At 34.3% G+C, this 18,423-nt stretch overlaps 1 protein-coding gene across 1 annotated transcript in view; it reads left to right on the forward strand.

Moving 5' to 3' along the window:
• The window catches only part of LOC137924042 (Fanconi anemia group J protein homolog), a 92,649-nt gene that overhangs the window by 38,534 nt on the left and 35,692 nt on the right, over positions 1-18,423 (forward strand). The window contains exon 3 of the mRNA XM_068767350.1: positions 17,255-17,398. Within this exon, the coding sequence (XP_068623451.1) occupies positions 17,255-17,398 (144 nt within the window). The remainder of the gene's footprint in view (positions 1-17,254; positions 17,399-18,423) is intronic.

Consider the following 18,423-nt stretch of genomic DNA (forward strand, 5'->3'; position numbering starts at 1 on the left):
CTGGAAATAAACGTTTTTTTTTTACTAAAAATAAGAATTTTAATAATGTTAATGATATTATTTATAGAAATAAGTTTTCAATTTCGTTGCCAAATTTTAAACGTGTATTATATTTTCATTGTAATGCTTATTAGTATGCTATTATAGTTTGATAATATCGTAACGCGTCTTTTATGAAATTTATTTCTAATATTTTGGTCCAATCTTTAACAGCTTAGACAGCTGGATAGGTGCTTTTATTTACTTCGTGGATAGTATGAGAAAATGATAGTTTTATCGCGGTTTTCCTATATTTATAGAAAAAGTTTTACATACCTTAACAAAAATTATAAAAAAGAACGTAGAAAATTAGACGATCTGTTCTCGAGTTTTGCGCTCACTAACACAGTAAGTAGATAAAAAAAGCCCAGCGATAGAAGACTAAGACTTAAATATTTACAATTAATGATTACCTCATCAAGGTTTGTGCACCCTGTGACTGGATTTCCTACGTAGTCCGATAGTGTGCTACGCAGTAACTACAAGTGCGCTCGCCCATATATATTGGGCTACGTATATTTAATTCAAATTTATTAACGTGGTTTTTAACGTAAATTCTAGGTAAAATTTCAATATCGAGAATAGGCAGCGGCGTCCTCTGCATACCATAATACCACACTGCCATAGCCAACCTGTACATTGGACGTTTATGGGCTGAAAGGATAAATGAATATAAACGTAGATTAACTTTAGTTTACGAAAAGTTATTAGAGTAATTCTGATTTCGTCTGTAACAAATTGTCCTGCCTACCTTTATTACATAGACATTTAATCTCATCCCTTTGCACGGTCGCCTTTAAGCGTCGAGGGGATAAATTAATTCCTGCAATTAATGGAGGGTTCGGAAGCCGAGGCTACACCCCGAGGAATTCAATTATTGATGCCACCCGCTGATGCTCTCTCGCCAATCTGTCTATCAGTCGCGAGCGTAAGGCAATTGGACGATCCTGATACACATAATGCGTTTTCATATCGCGAAATACTTTATGTACAATTCAGAATAATTCTATGTTTTAGATGTAAAATAAAGCGTATTAAATTAATGCTTTAAAAGTATATAACGTTGTGTCACACTAAACTAATTCTAAACATTTATGCATACTTTTTAAAAGTACTTTTAAAAAGGGTGAAATAATATAAGCATTTTTTGTACTGGCCATCTACATCGTTATTAAATTTCCATAAAGAACTATTGGCGCAAAACCAATTGCCTAAAAAAGCTTATTTTATATATAATCATTATTTATTAACCTATCTTATTTTGTTAGTGCTTTCTTTTTTATTCTCTTCTTATAAATACCCTTTTAATAAGTTTTTCTAATATACAAACTAATACAAGTAAAGTTCTTAAAAATTACAAAAAGAAAAACAATTTTTGATATATAAATCACTAGGGTAGTTTAATAAATTGCTTATTTTTTGTGGTATATATATTGAAAATCCACATTTTTAACATGGCCAGTATCCTATTCCGGTGTTGAAAAAACATCAACGTTATTTATATATAGATTAAAAAGAAAATTATTCAATTTTGTGTATCAAAAAGTGTTACAGTTGTACTGTTTCGAATTTATTATTCATAGATAAAATAGGTCTACGTCTGTCGGGTCAGAGAATATTGTGAGAGAAAAATATTTCAAATCATTTATTACAACTGTTATTTGGTACTCAAAAGTGGAGGCTTTCTGACCTTGTTTAAGCCTAAATACAAAGTTTTATAGGTGAAAACATAAATCACAATTGCTCGGTTTCAAGCGAAAGGTTAACACTTTTTGCTTTCTTTTTTAATTACCTAATACTCTGATCCATCCTCTCTCTACCTGATAATCATTTTCAATTTTAAAAGTCAAATCTTCTCAATTTTTCGTAGTATATAAAACGTATACATTGGCTGTAAATATTTTAATACTGACTTCCATACAGTCAATATTGAAAAATCCATTGTCGCATAACGAAAAATTGCTACAACTGCGTTCACTCCAGCTTTTTAAATTTATTGAGTTAATTTATTTTTATCCATGTTTCAGCATATACGTTTTCTACTGGCATACAATGCATAATCACTTTCTTCATAATCTAAAAGTCCAGCAACATCTTCGAAATATATCACCATAGAGAAGCTTTGCAAATGCGTATTCATATTGATGTTATAACTCATATAAAACAAAGTGAACTATATAGTAACTTCACCCTCAGGAAAACTCTTCTGTGAACAACTCAAGTAGTTTTCTGCAAAAAAAACTTCTAATTCTTAGTGCAATTATTACGCTTTTTAAAATATAACCTTATCACTTAAGGCAACGAATAAAACTATAAAGACGCGCGAAATTTAGAATTTCAAGCACTATAAGAGCATTAATAAAAAATATGCTTTCAGGGAAACATGTATCACACGTTGTTTAAAAGTATAAAGCACACAATATAACATTTGAAAAGATGTTAAAAACAATAATGGTATTTATAACGCCGTGATATAACTTATTATATTATATAAATATATCATATACCGCAGTTTACGTTGAAAGCTTCAAGACACTCGAGCCCGAAAAAGCATTCGATCGGTTCGCATGTAGGATTAACCATTGTTAGCATTGTACGGAATGATCCTTGAACGGTATGTCTAGTGTCAGGTCGACTGAATAGCAAGGGAGCTAAGGTAGCGCAGACGGGCGCGGCCGGGCGGTGACAGACGCAAGTGGCCGCTAATTGCCACTCGAGCGCCAATTACGACGGTACGACTCGCTGTGCGAAGCGTGTAAGGGCGCTGACTTAGTGCGTCGTGTCGCGGACTTAATAATCTTTTTTAAAGGGCGACTAATTTCGTCAGCAAAATGCTTTAAAACTTTTACACTTATCTCCATACACATCATTAACATTAAGTGATCACTCTGAATCTTATTGAGTATACGATAGACCTATAACTTCCAGTAGGACAATATCTTTGGGGTAAGACAGGAAAAAAATATTAATATTAATAAGAAGTATACAAAATTTTAAAAACAATTTTCGTTACATTATTTATTATTGCTGAAGTCATTGCTTTTGGTAATGGTGTACCATAATTAAATTAACGACAAAGGCAAAATGACCTAATGGTTAATATCTACTGTGATTTGCGATTAGTTCGCGGGTTAATTTAAGACGGTTTGTTTAAAACATAACTTCACGATTTCGCACTAACTGGGAACGTCAACTGTATATTCTAAACCGAACGTACACCAGAGAATGATTGTAATCTGTTGGAATACTAATTTATTTTTCTAGGTATACCAACAGTTCACATAAGTCAAGAATAAAATAAAAGAGACACAACATTTGAAATTTACTATTTATAAAATTATACAAAAATACGTAAAAAGGAACATCTGGTTTACGACTTTACATAGTCGAAAAGCTTTTAATGTAAAAAAATTTCTTCCGGCGCGAAATCTACTCCAAGAATAATGTTTAATAATGGCCTATAAAAATCTGTTATGGATACAGTGAATTATAGAGATTTTCTGAAAACTTTATAAGAGTCGCGAAAGCTATCGATGATATGCAATGCATATCTTAGTTAACATCAATTTAACCTACCTACGGAGTTTTAACGAAGAATAATGTTGGAATCAGTATCTGAATAATTCCTCTCTAAATTATATTAGTTGCCGGATTTTGCACGTTATTATTTTATTTTATTATGGAACCAAATGCATTAACATTTGATAGCTTATAAAACATTCTTTTATTTAGGCTAATAAATGGTTTTTATGTACATATCTCGTAAATATGCGCAGGCGAAAGAATAAAAAATAATTTATAAGGAAACAAATGATACTACAATAAATTTAGTAAACCAGTAAGTAAAAATCAAAGAGTACTCCATATACTAACAAGGTAATAAAATAACGTATTTACTCGTATTTCAGCTCATTTACAGAGAAAATAAATTAACTTATTTAAATCGTAAGACGAAAACAAAAATAGTCCAAATTTAAGGATACATTAAAGTGATGACTATATTCACATCCTTCAACTATAAATTAAAAGGTCCCACAAGAAACTCACACGAGTTTTTTTTAACAGTTATTGTTAGATTAACTTTGATCAAGTTATAAACATGATTGGTTAAATGACATGGTTAAGTTAATGACAACGATGTGTCAATAACTTTATTAACTCCAATTCACTATATGAACTATAACCTTGCTTACTGAACGAAAATATTCGATATTTTTTTTAGTATTCGATATTGAAATGACTGGGGAATTAGGGTAAATCGCATGAAAGCCGCCTCCGCTCGCCACAGAGCTCGGCCGCTAAGTTTGAAGTGTGACGCGGGTTCTCCGGCGACGAACGTCGAGCGAGCGAATGTGAAACACTCGAAACACTTGAGCCGAGCGAGGATTACGAATCGCTCCCGTACCCGCCCCGCGCACACAGACGCAAACAACAAAAGACGTGTACGCACACAAAAGAAGCCCACATGTGCACGCCTCTTGGAGAATTTTTCAGTGCCTAGGCTAACTAACGCTGCGCCTACTTTTTGCGAAACTTCTACTTGTTTATTTCACGTATTTTGCGTATTTTCGCTTGTTGAACCATTACTTTGATTGTACGAGTTGTTTTAATATAATTTTACGTGGATTATATGACAAAGGAAACCAGGTGAAACTGCCTATTTAATGTTCTATTTTTGAATTCTTCGGAACTTGCTTTAAACTTGCACGCGTTGTAAGAAAGTTTTACTTTTGTGTTTATTTATTAATTTAATGGCTAACCTACATTACTTTACACATTTGAGATTATATGAAGACAATAGGCGATATACATTAATATAAGCGCAACAATATCCTGGTTTCTAAATCACATTTACGATGCAATATACTAATGGCATGTTAATAGTATACAATTTACCAGGGATGTTCCTGTTAATAAACGCAACATGACATTAGTCTTTTTTCGAACTCCGTTAATTCTGTGAGGTGTTTAACTCTTACTGTTTTTGGTCGTCATCGTATTTTCAGCCCATACGCCTTCTGAAAGGCCTCAGAAGTCTCTCCCTTAGATATCAATGGGTCGATATGTGTAGTACCATAATCGCCACGCTTGGCGATCGCAGTGTGGTTTTATGGTACGCAGGGTACGCTACTGTACATCCTCTGGAAACTAGTTTGTAAACAGTTGCAATTCTATATAATTTATACATAAAGTGTGAAAAATATTAAAGTTGTATCCTTTTTGTTGTCCTATAAGGAAACGGAGATAGTGGTCTCGTGGGGTCCTGCAGAGCATGTCAAAATGAATGCTGTAGAAAATAGACAGACTCGCTACATTCCGGCGATGTTCAAGTTTATTCTAGATTGATATTGGTACTGTGAGCCCGGGGGTTTTTACGGCTTCATTAGAACTGAGTTCACGGAGCAGAAGGATTCGTGAGTTTATAAGATGTTCAAGGCTGAAATTATGTTTTCAAACTAACTGTTTATCACCTATAAATCGAACAGCACGTCATTTTATCGAGTTACAATGGTAATTATCCGAAAATCATTTTACTGAATAATGAGTTATACCCTCTAAAACTTTAACCGATAAAGTTAGTTTATCGTCTCTAATCTATCGCTCTGTACATGTAAATATAAATATTGTTTGCTGATTCTATAGTCAAAAGAAAGAAAGAAAACATATATGCGTTTTCTGATACGTGCTTAGAGCAGGAAACAAAATTGTGAAGAATTCAAACATCAACGTATAAACAATTACTTGTAATGGTCCCTTCCATGAAAGAGTTTTTATGCGTGCCAAAAAAACATGTGCTACCATCGACTTTATATAAAATCTAAAAGTTACACGTTACGTGGCTGACAAAACCCTATTATTTATTAAAGAAAAGTTTGGTATTACTATGTCAAAATTTTGCTTATAGAGTTGGTATAAACTATTGAATATTTAGCGTATGAATGAAATGACAAAATCAAATATAGATTGAAAGTATTCAACTGTGCGTATTTCCGTGCCGTACGTGCTTCCGTTTCAGATACATCCTAAAGAATGGGTAATGCGCTTTCACTTTTGGATTCACATTCATAACCCCTCATTTATGTTCGCTTTTGTTTTGATTTAATGCGTAACCAATACAAGACTTACTACGTCTTAACCCGACATTTAAAGGTTATGTCAGAGCGTTCTTATGCCTGGTATACCATATGGTATCTCTGTTTATCTACAGTATAAAATACAGGAATTATTATTTTTTTCTTTAGATATCTTGTTTTTTTTTAAGTCAATATAATAATTAGGTATAATCATCATGTCGGCCGATAGACGTACACTGCAAGACACGCCTACCAAAGATCACTAATAATAAATATTACAACTGAAGTAAGTAACAAGTTTGCTGATAACATGCTTTTTTATCGTCCATAGGCAAAGCATTTGCCTTCTGTCTCGCCTGATCTTCAGTGATGACGAGGTCTGTATTGCTACATGCTTACGTAGAAAAAACCTATTGACTCTTAACTTAACGACTTCCAAGTTATAGTTAGCTGGAAACAACGACGTCGGTAGGTTGTTCCATATTTTGGCTGTTCGCATTATTTAAGATTTCTGTAAACAGTTATGCGTCATAAACAGTTTAAAAATCGAATGCACCTGCTTTTTTAAGATGTGTTTACAATATTCATTACATTATTAAATTATCATCGATATTATTTCAGCAATAGGGCGTCTACTGCCGAATATGTCAGATCTCCATACATTTTCAATAAGACCGGTTGGAAGCAGCCTGTCTTTTGAGATTCTTAACAAGGTCGTCTGTCCTCCACCTTGTGGTGGACATCCTGTGTTGCGCTTGCCGGTTTTTAATTTCCACTTAAAGAAGTTAAGGCCCCAGCAGCCATTTGTTCTATGCGTTATGTGGACTTTCTACTGCCACTTCAACTTGCCAATCCCCTGGGCTATATAAGTTACTTTCATTTATCTACGGATCTAATTATTCCTTATTTAATCTCGTAAAGAAATCCCCGCTTTTTGTTAGTGAAAATAGATATTTTTGTTAATAATTTAAGCTTCATAATTACAACAAATATTTAAACGTTTGTCACAATATAGTGACGTAATTGTCAACACAAAAATCTCCCTAAGGATTGCTTGAAGTAGCAGCGTTCAATTGACGCGCATTATACAAATTTTGCTGAATAGATCCGTCCATGAATTATAGATGTGGCGAAACTATGCCCGCCACCGCGTCCGAGGGCGTTTGTAGGTATCATCACTAGCCCCTTGTACGTAATTAATCGCGAGGGCTGTCCGTACTGACGAGGCCCGGCTTTATTAAATTTTAGCGCTTTCCAACCCGACCGCTCCACTCCCGCACCGCCCCCGCCCCCCGGAATGAATAGAGCCGTCACTTTTACTATTCACGGCGCCCCGGTGGATTAGCGAGATGAATTTCCTGATCCGCCGGGGGTTCAAATTGTGCGCACTACGCAGGGGCGCTATCGGTGCGGATTTTGCGCGATTGTGCCGCGATTATACGACTGTATTGAAAATTTTATTAACCTTTTGGTCTATTTCTCTTAGAGACGAGTTTTTTTTTTTGTTATATTTACCTTCGCGTCAGGGACTCAAAAAGTTTCCATAATACCAATAATTAACACTAACAGTCAGAAACTTTATTTGAACAGATGCCCTGACAAGGTTATTGAAGATCATCATAAACAAAATAATATTTGTTAACTATGAAATCTTGAATTTTTTTGCCGAGTACAAAATGCTAATTTATTTATTTATTTAATTAATAACTTTTTTGGAGATAAACAATTACAAAAGGCAGTAAGAAAGTACAAACTTAGTAACTTAGAAATATAAAATTAGTTACAATTGTTACGTTATAACTATCTCACTAAAAACATTTAATGTCAAACAATGACAAACAAATAAAAAGATTACTAGACAGGGATCAAAGATCCAGCGCATTCTGCATATCACACCGCAATAATTACGAGTCACAGCAAGCCGTCACGTTCCAATGAGGTTTAAACTTTATTGTATATACTCAATAGTTCTGATCAATTTTATCTTTTAACGTAACATCGAAGGTGAATTTCATATCTAATATAATGGAATCTGTTTTTCTTTATCTCGCCAGGTTGAAAAATTTACATTTGGGGAATTTGCAAATGATTAAAGGTAATTAATTATTGCAATTATTCGTTACTCAGTTTCGGCTTCAATATTTTTATATCATATAAATATTTTTGTTCAAGACTTTTTATTTTTACGTTCTTTCATGTTCAAGCCTATCTTTGTAGATGGCATCGATTACAATACGATTTACCAGTTTAAAAGTACTATGAAATAACTACGACATATGGACGTCCAAGATCTGAGTTCTATGTACCAATAAATGCTAAAACAAAGTTTTATTGCATCCAAAAGTCACATTTGTTAACATTTTTTCACAAATATGTTCTGTTTTTGTATTAATTGAAATTGCTACAAACTTTCCAAATAAGATCACAATCTGTACTAGTGAGCGAAACGATGCAGGGAATACAAAGATTAATTATATTCTTTACTTTATGAATTAAAAAAATATTTCAAATTAATAAAGGCAATGGAGATTGTCCCCCTCGGCTCTTTACCTACGCATATATTAAAGGAAATGCATGCAAATCCCATGCAAAAGCGGTGCATGCAATTCAAATCGCGATCGGTCCTCGCAGCGCATCCCGCTTGCGAATTAGGCGGTCGGCTCTCACGTACACGCCCGGGGGTGTAATATTTTTCACCCTAGCGAAAACACCGAGAGAGGCTTTCATTCCCTTTTGTCCCGACACAATGTACGTTCGTTATGTTTTTTTTTTAATAAACCGGGCCCGGTAGAGCGTGGAATCGATGGCCGCCGGCGACCGGCTCCCGAATCACACGGTTAATTATTGACACATCCGTTTTTTATCCGGACCCTACGGATAAAAACGCCATTGTGGCTGCCTAATATTATTCCTTTTATGTTCACACTGAAATGGCGATTTCCTTGCCTTTGTGCCGGTTTCATTGGGATATGGCTTTTGTACGAAAGAAACGTGCCAGACCTTATTGTTTTAAAATTATCGGTTATCAATTTCATAGGCAATTGTAGAAATCTGGTCCAATTTTTATCAGCATAACAATATAATTTCAGACCATAAATCCACGTAACACGTAGAAACCTTTAGAAGGTGAATGATTAGTTATAGTTGTAAAAGCTTTAAAGGAGTAAATGAATTTAGGTATTTCTTTTGCCGTCAATTATCTTATAATACACCTCTGATTAAACAATTTAAATTTTAAAATTTTTTATCATAACTCTGAATTTTTTAGTAATGACTTGTGGCAGATAAATTTACTTACGAAGAGGAAATGGCAAAGAAAGTAGTTAAACATTTCTTTACCATTCAAACAACAAGAGAATTAAAAACACCTATCTCATCGAACACCTCGAAGCGTTACATTTAAAAATTAATTACATTATAATTAAACTTTTACAGGCGAAACAGAATTATTAAACAATTTTTTAAAGTAATAATTATTTATCGTGTGTTAAACCATTAAAGTGATCACTTTGAAATAAATTTTATATGTTTCATATTGGACTGCGTCGCGCCAATGACTCTGGCAGTACAGAACATATTAGTGGAGATAGTTACAAACAAAAATGCAAATAAATATAAACAATTAAAGATGGTAGATACTTTAATTGTTCTTCTTTACTTGTTTAATATTCATTTGCGTGTAACCTATTGTATATTGTAACTCCGAAATATCTTGCCCAATAATTTCCAGTTCCTTAAAGGGAAGGCCTAAAATCAATGTATGTTACCAGTGATGACTTGCGGAACAGAAACGTGGTCTCCCACTCCGGGCCTCATTGCTACAAGCTGACAGTAGCTCAACAAGCCGTGGAGCTCGTGGATGCTCGGGATTTCTCCATGAGATCGCGTTACTAATAAGCTGATAGACGATCAAAGATAACCAAACGACAGTTAAGCATTGGCAAGTTAAAGTAACAGCTTGCAGGCCAGGTAGCACGTAGAACAGATGGCCGCCAGAGCTTTAAAGTTCTGGAGAGAAAACCAAACCCACAATATGAACAGCTGATCGTATTAAGTTATTCAGAAAACGCTAAATGCAAGCCGCTTGTAACCGATCTTATTGGAAATCTCAGGAGAAAGCCAATGTCCACCATCCTAAGGCTGGATAATTAATATGAATTATGTACTAAGTTAAAACTATCCTATGAAAGGCGTCGTCCAAGTATTGCTATATTTTAAATTTGTAGTCATGACCAAGGTATTGTTCTCGTTTTAGCACCGTGGCGCCACTGGTTGGCGTGTGGTAGGTTGGTAGGTTTCCGCGACGCTGCTAACACAATCTACGACCACAAAGTGAATGCGTTCGACCGCAGTCTACCTTTGTCGCCGTAATTGAATAATTCCCCACGCTAATGAAATGCGAAGTGCGGCACAAGCACCGCGACGTCACAAACTGCCCCGATCTAGATAAAGGGTTGTTCGGTATCGCGCTCGACGCGGTACGTACCGATCGTTTGCCGATAACGATTATCGGGCACGAAAATTTAAGAATCTTTGGAAAAACATCGCTACCATGCAACGTACTGAATACTAAGATATGCAAATGTGAGGAGAAGTTCATTTATTATCGAACTTTTAAATATCTCGATAGGTCGTTCGCGTTAAAAATACAGTCTATTATCAAATTAAATGAATTAAAGATTATTATTATCATATCTTTTCTACGAGTTTTTAGAATACTAAGTGATAATGACCAGTTGAAGACATATTTTCATTTAGATACTTTTGAATAGTTTTCATTCTTAACGCGAAGGAGCTATAAAATTCACTGATAAACTATAGCGTATTCGCGTTAAAAAAATAGAAACATTTCGTTTCCCAAAATTAGCCTCGCCCCTTTGATTTATACTCGTAGGTAAGATATTAAATATAATTGACTAACGACACTTCTGTATTTTCTGAAAGGTCTTTATCTAGTCCACCTGAACTCGGCTTCCTACATTATTATGATCTAAATGGTCGATCAGCAGATGAAAAACAATAGTAAGCCGTTATAAACTTCAAGCGAATTCTCTATTATTAAAGATTATCTAAGCTCCGTTGCGGTGTATATAATTCACACACACCGCGGATATGTATATATATATACACATACATGTATATATATTTCTCTCGGTTTTCATAGAACAGAGCTACCTATGCAAAGTGATGGAGGTCAGAGGCCACCCTCGTTTTCACTGAGAGTGAATCATCCGGAATACTTGCAAATGAGGCGCTCGAACATACCCGATATATGTTATCTGTGATCACTCAGAAATATGGACCATTAATTTCATTTGTTCTTTAAAATACCACTGACTAATAACTTCCCTCAGTACAAAGTCTCAGTCAAAGAAAACAAGCAAGAAATCAGTCAGTGAAAAATAGAAAAAAAAATAATCAACTACTAGTGGCACACGGTGACCGAAATCGCAGGCAAATTGTCTATAAAGCTCTTTCATACCAAAATTTCCTTTCCTTTGTACCAAATTACCCATTCGAATGTCCGAACCGATCATCCGAGACGTGTTTTTTATCCTTGATTGGTCGCGATGCGCGGTTTAAGACAAGGCTTTGCTGCGTACCGAATTCTATGGGCATCGCATTACACCAGCGCTTTGATTCGCACTCCCTTTTATACGCGCGATACCGCATACGCTTTGAGACGCCGCAACCGATGCGGGTACTCCGTACCGAAATTTATAAAAGATGCCTACGTAATGAAAATAATAAAACTGTAGTACAAGAATGTAATGAATAAAAAACTAGGTATTATTTTTAGTCTTTAATTGCGTAAGATGCAAGTGAGTCACTCGCTCATTCGCAAAATGATTTTCATAAATGCTTTCCATACTAAACCTACTAACTTTTAACAAAAATATGCATACAAATAATAAAGTCTTAATCCCGTGGTTCACAAGGTCGTCTGCCCACAAGGTGGACTTTCATCGCTGGATGCAAGTCGCTTTCAACCAGTCCTATTGGAATTCTATAGGGGAGGTCCATATCTAGCAGTAATCATCCTGCAACAGGTATGATGATGGTGAATGCTCTGGTTGATGTTGAAGACATAATTTCGTGGGCAGCTTTATAACAAAAATTTATACAAAAGCTCTTCTATAATGACATTCAACTTAAAGATACGGTTCCAAAGGCGCCCTAATCTGAAAAGAGCCTACAATAAACTTAAACGGGTTTTTTTCGTGAGCTTTATTGAAATATCCTTACTCTGGCAATCAGTATTCAAACCGATAAAAAAGCCATAAGCGTTTACGGTGCATTGAAGGACCGGAGCTGAGATACTGCCTAGAAACTGCTCCCCGTCTCACCTTTCGCATACCTAAGACGCGGTACAGTGATTACGGTAGATACAAGAGATTTGATGTTTTTTTTAAATGACCTTCTGTAATAGGCCAATTCTAAAGCTTTAAGTAAATTTACATCATCATACGTGTATATCATTCGTTGAAGTCGTATTAAGACGCTAGAAGCAAGCCGTTTTAATTAGATATAAAAATTTAAAAAAAAAACTTATACCATCATGCTAAATTTCATCTAATCAGGATAATAGATGGCACGCATGTATAATTATAACATTAAAATTGAGACCCACAAAACAATTAAATTACCTCGAGTTAAGTAATTTTATATAGTAAATAGGAAATTAAAAAACAAAAAATAAGGTAGTACAAGGTCTGCAGTTTTAGTGTGGAGGTACTTATGTTGAATATAAATAAAAAATAGGCCGCTTTCAACCAGTCTTATTGAAAATCTCTGGGGGAAGCCAAGTTTAACTGGAGACGGTTGAAATGACGATGATAATAATGAAAATAAACGTCAGAGTATCTCTCTGTATCAAAATCGAAGCGATACATATTTGGCTTAAAATTAATTTTATAGGACCACAGTAATATGTTCATTTAGAGATTCTTCAGTCGTTATTATTATATTATTCGTTAATTTTTAATAAAACAAACAATAAAACGTAACTGTAACGTAATAGTGTCTGTTTTTAAAATACAACAAAACGTGGAAATTGAATATGACCAGTCGATGTATTGGTTTGAACCGATTATTACTTACGAAATTGTTTATTCAATGGCTGTTTAGTCGGAACGAAGTTCGCAAAGTCAGATATTTTATTATAGAAATACTAATATTAACATTTTATCGTGTTATTGCTAGTATTTCTTACTAGGTCTCGCTAGTTCCATCCAATACTATTGGGTTTATATTTATTATATGTTTAAAAGTAAACTTATTCCCGTTATTTGTATATTATATAAATATGTATGTAACAAGTCCGGTTAAGATATATAATGTTGATTTTAAATAATACTTACTCTTAAATAATTATAAGGATTGAAGTATGCGGATCGTGCGACAGTAATTAAAATATATCTACAATAAATTATAAATTTAAATCTTAAACTTTTAGGTATTTTACTAATAATATTTGTGTTGTATGATTTCGATTTAAAATTTGAGAAATTAGGGGTATTTAAAATGTGTCCGTGCCTTTTAGCAATGTCTCCAAATATTTTTCTTTTTGTTGTATTAATTTTATGTCTTTTGTGCAAAATTTACGAAAGCTATGACAAAAATTTTGCTTAATTAACTAAATAGTGACAGAAAGTTAGCAACACAAAATAAAATCTTTATGATATAAAAAAATACGATATGAAATTTATGGAAGTATGACCAGTAGTGATATTACGAGTATGACAGTAGGCCGAAAGCTGATTCCATATTAAAATAGCTTACGTACAAACTTTACTTATGAAAAGCAGTACCTAGATAAATTAGTAAGGTCATATAAACAAAGGAGTTACTGCGATGCAGTATATTAGCGGCAAGCAACGCCGAGACGAGCGTCCCGCGGCCGCAATTAAGTAAATAAAGTGCGCGCGACGCGGCGGTAACACCGATATGGCACTCTTCCAAATTGGAAAGGCACAACTAAGAGTCGGCATTCGACAACTTTTCATAGCCCGCCGAGCCCTGTTCTAATGAAAATGACAAGACTAATGTAACAACTGAAAACATTCCACCGGACGGATGTAACAAAGCATTCATTTTCTGATGGCGGTAATCTCGCCGAAGGGCGGCATTGTTCGTCATTTTCTCTACGCTTTTTTTTCCACGTTTTCTTCTCGAAAAGAATAAAAATACTGAACAGTATTGTCGACGCCGACGCTCGCGCCGTGATCGCGCAGAAAGGAACCCCGGATGACAACGAAATGACGGGAGCGGCCGCGGGCGGCCTCCCTCTCGCCCACTTGTGAAAATGTCACCCGGCGAGGGGCGGCGTGCCTGCGACAAGACGGCATTTTTACACGACCGGCGAACAGAAAAATCCTATACACCGAACCGATACCGACCCGATTTGCACTCTGATACCACGGATTAAAATTGACAATAGAACGCGGCCGCGCGACTAGGCGGTTTAAAAGTGCGGCTCTGTGTTTGCGATAGATCGATAAGTATATATGTAGAAGCCGAGAGCCGAGGGTACAAATTGCACGGATTTTACAGTTCTTTGTGTTAACAAGGCTGGGGAAGGGCGCTTAGCGATTTCCGTCGGCTGTTTTAGGAAATATAAAATTTTGGTTTTCATTCAAAGCTCGATGTTTCAGCTCGAAGCAATTAAACGACAAGTTTCAGGGAACTCGAGGGGAATTCATTTGATTTTTTTTTTATAACTTCTCTTATTGGGCAATCCAAGCTGATAGTTTTATTGCGATGACACTTCAAAATGTTCGCCTTGAACATGGATTTTAAAAACCAAAAAATGCATAAGTACATATTGAGTTTTGATTATTTTTTCAGTAACGCTGCCAATTTACTTGAATTTTATAATTTATTTATTTAATATTCTTTATTGTACATGATAAGATACATAATATACAGAAAAGTACAATGTGCGGTCTTATCACTCAAGGCAATCTCTTACAGACAACCATAGTAAGGAAAAGATAATAGTACTTATAAAGGGTAGTTTACGTGTACAAAAAAAAATACATATTCACAAACAAATGAACATAAATATACATAAACATACATAGACATACATATTTAAACATACATACATACGTATGTAACATATATACTTATAATAAAAAAGGTTTAATACATATTATAAATATAATACAATAATAAATAAAAAACATGAAACTTATTTGGATCGCACTTGCCTCGGATAAAATAAAGAATCAGAGGAAGAAAAAGTAATGAATGAAGGTATAAATAATCATAGATCTAGTAAATAATTTTTAACCATTTTCTTAAAAATAGGTAGTGACTTGGCACGTGTTATTGTCAGCGGTAAATCATTCCACAATCGAACGGCCTGCGTGGTGAAAGATTTGGCCATAAACGAGGAAGAATGCGCCGGTATTTTTAATTCCAGATTATCTGATGATCTCAAAGACCTCTCATGTGTATCATGAAGAAATTGAAACCTTTATTTGAAATAAGAGGGAGTGAGTGGATTGAAAAGAATATTATAGAGTAGATAAAGTATGTGAGCATTCCGGCGAAGCCTTATGGGTAACCAATTGAGCTTAGCGCGAAATTCCGAAACATGATCATATTTTCGGAGGCCAAATATGAAGCGAATTAAAAAATTATTATACAAACATATATATAGAATACAAAAGTAATTTATGCCTCATAATTATGTTTTCATACATGAAAAATTAAATTCAAGGCCTAGACAGTAACTAGTTGTGATGTATCCCATACCGCAACTTCGAACAACTGCAAGACTAAAACCTACTGCACAACTCGCACAGTATGTCTCTAATAACTTGCTACAAATATTCTTTGCAAAAGCTTATCAACATGTTATTTTTTACTTTTCGCGAGTTTGAACTTTTATATGCAACAGCGCCTTTCCATATTATTCTGACTTTAAATACTTTCAATGTTGATAACAATGGATAACAATAAATATACAAATACCACGATTTTGATTGAATCTAAATGTGTCAAAAAAATTATTAAGTCAAATAAATAAAATCGTAAAAAAAATTTCTAAGTACACCTTTCGAAGATTTAGGTAATTTCAGAAGTGTACCCGTTTGCTGCGCTTATTTAATCTAATTATTCCTTAGTATTATTTACTAGTCGGTATTTAGAATCAGTAAATCTTTTTCATACTAAAAATAATATTACAAATATCGACAGAATATTTACTATTAGACTTACTGTGATATTTTTAGTAACCTCACAGAAAAATCTTCAAAAGACTCAAACCAGATATCAATTAATATTACCTTGCTTGGCAAAGAAGTTTTTAGTTTAAAGCTGTTTCAAAAAAATATAAACTCCATATTAAGACCTCCTTTTTAGCTTTCCATCAAAAAGGATAACGGCTTAGCCCTTGATATTGCTTAATTAGTGTAAAGATGTTTAAACTAAGCGCTTTCAGCGCTTTCACAGCTCAAACAGCTCGTGTTTGTTGATTATTAAAAAACAGTATTTTTAAAATAAAGTATAAGCAGTAAATACCAAAGCGATTGCTGTTCGCTCTCATATAAATATATATCATCATCATCACTTCACTCGTAAAACACCCATGGCTGGACATAAGACACAGATTTACAATAAAACCGGTTGGAAACGACCTGAATTCAGTGTCTATAAGTAGGCTGAACCGGGTTGTCTATCCGTGTAGATGAATTTCCTACACTACCATTGCCGGTTCGAGGTCTTCACTGTAAAACCTTAAGTCTCTAGCGGCCATCTGTTCTGTGCACTGTGTCATGGTTATTACCACTTCAAATTGACAATAAGCTAAGCTGTATTGGTTAGTTTTGTTCGTCGGAAATACTTATTACCAGATTTATCTCGCAAAGAAAACCCAAGATCCTCTCCACGACTAGTTGAATACTGTGATCTGTCTTTATATGTACATCATTATAGTATAATAATAAACAAAAATTAAATTATTATTTATTTTTCATTACAAATTAAAATATTATTTATTTATACATCATGAGAATAAAGAACCCAATTCGATACTACGTTATAATGACATCCCTGAACTTAAAGATACGAGAGTCCCAAACGCGTTTTCATCTATAAAGACTCCCTGGTTTTAATAATAACTCTTGTTACAGATCGTATCAGCCAGTTAGCAGCTAAAGATTTCCTAAACCAACACCCCGTGCTGAAAGATCTAAATGAGACAGTCGAGTACGTGTCCTCGCAAACACGCCACATCAACTTGTCGCCGGAGAAATTCTTCAACAAACCCGTGTTCGGTAAGTTAATTTACTTTAGATTAAATAGTACCTGTAGCATTCATAGCTTCACAAAGTTTGAGGTGAGCGCTACATAGCCTGCTCTTCTAGTTCTATGCTAGTAGTCTTTCTCAGGGACTTTGACTTTACCTGATAGTTTTCATACCATTGACTATTACAGTTTTTCCAGCAAGAGCTACTACAAGATGATCGGTTACAGGTACAAAGGTTTTAAAGAGGTAGAGGTTAATGTCTTGCTTATTTGCTGTCAATTAAAATACGATGCACCCTCCAAAATATCAATGATTATAATTTTATGAAATTAATAAATACTTTATTGAATTACCACATATAAATATTAATTATTGTTTACTATGTGTCCCTGCAGACTTTGTACAGCCAGGAGTTATTGACCTGTCGCATTCCAATAGAAAAAATAATTCAACATAACATATTACAGTGATCATTTCATACAGGGTGATTGGAAATACGTATTTAAAATTTTAAATGGTAGAAATTATTACAACATAGAAATGTTAATTATTGTTTACTATCAGTCGCTGCACACTTTGTACAGCCAGGAGCTATTGACCTGTCGCATTCCAGTAAAAAAAATAAATCAACGTAACATATTTTAGAGTGATCATTTTATACAGGATAATTGGAAATACGTGTTTAAAATCTTAAAGCTTTTTGCTAACATGTATTACTTTTAATCTGTTACACCTATCATCATATCTATTACAATATGAAAATTTTGTATTTGTTGAAAATAATTTACAACTCAATTATAGTAAAAGTAATATGGGTTTTAAAAGAACTGCTTACAGTAACGCTTTATCACTAAACAATCTAAATATTTGTACAATTATTTAGGATTTTAATGTTATGTGGGTAAATATAATGCCAGGCCTCTCTGTTTAAGTTGGAAGCCAAAATTATTATTAAAAAATTGCTAATAAGAAATGTACACCAATGTACAGACCATCTTGTTTATTTTAACCTATGTGTATAAAATAAAGACAATGAACAACCTCCTTTAAATT

Source organism: Battus philenor, unplaced genomic scaffold, assembly GCF_028537555.1.
Source record: "Battus philenor isolate CCGP_79_NKW_IND1 unplaced genomic scaffold, ilBatPhil1.0.hap1 SCAF_23, whole genome shotgun sequence".
Classification (NCBI taxonomy): Eukaryota; Metazoa; Arthropoda; class Insecta; order Lepidoptera; family Papilionidae; genus Battus; species Battus philenor.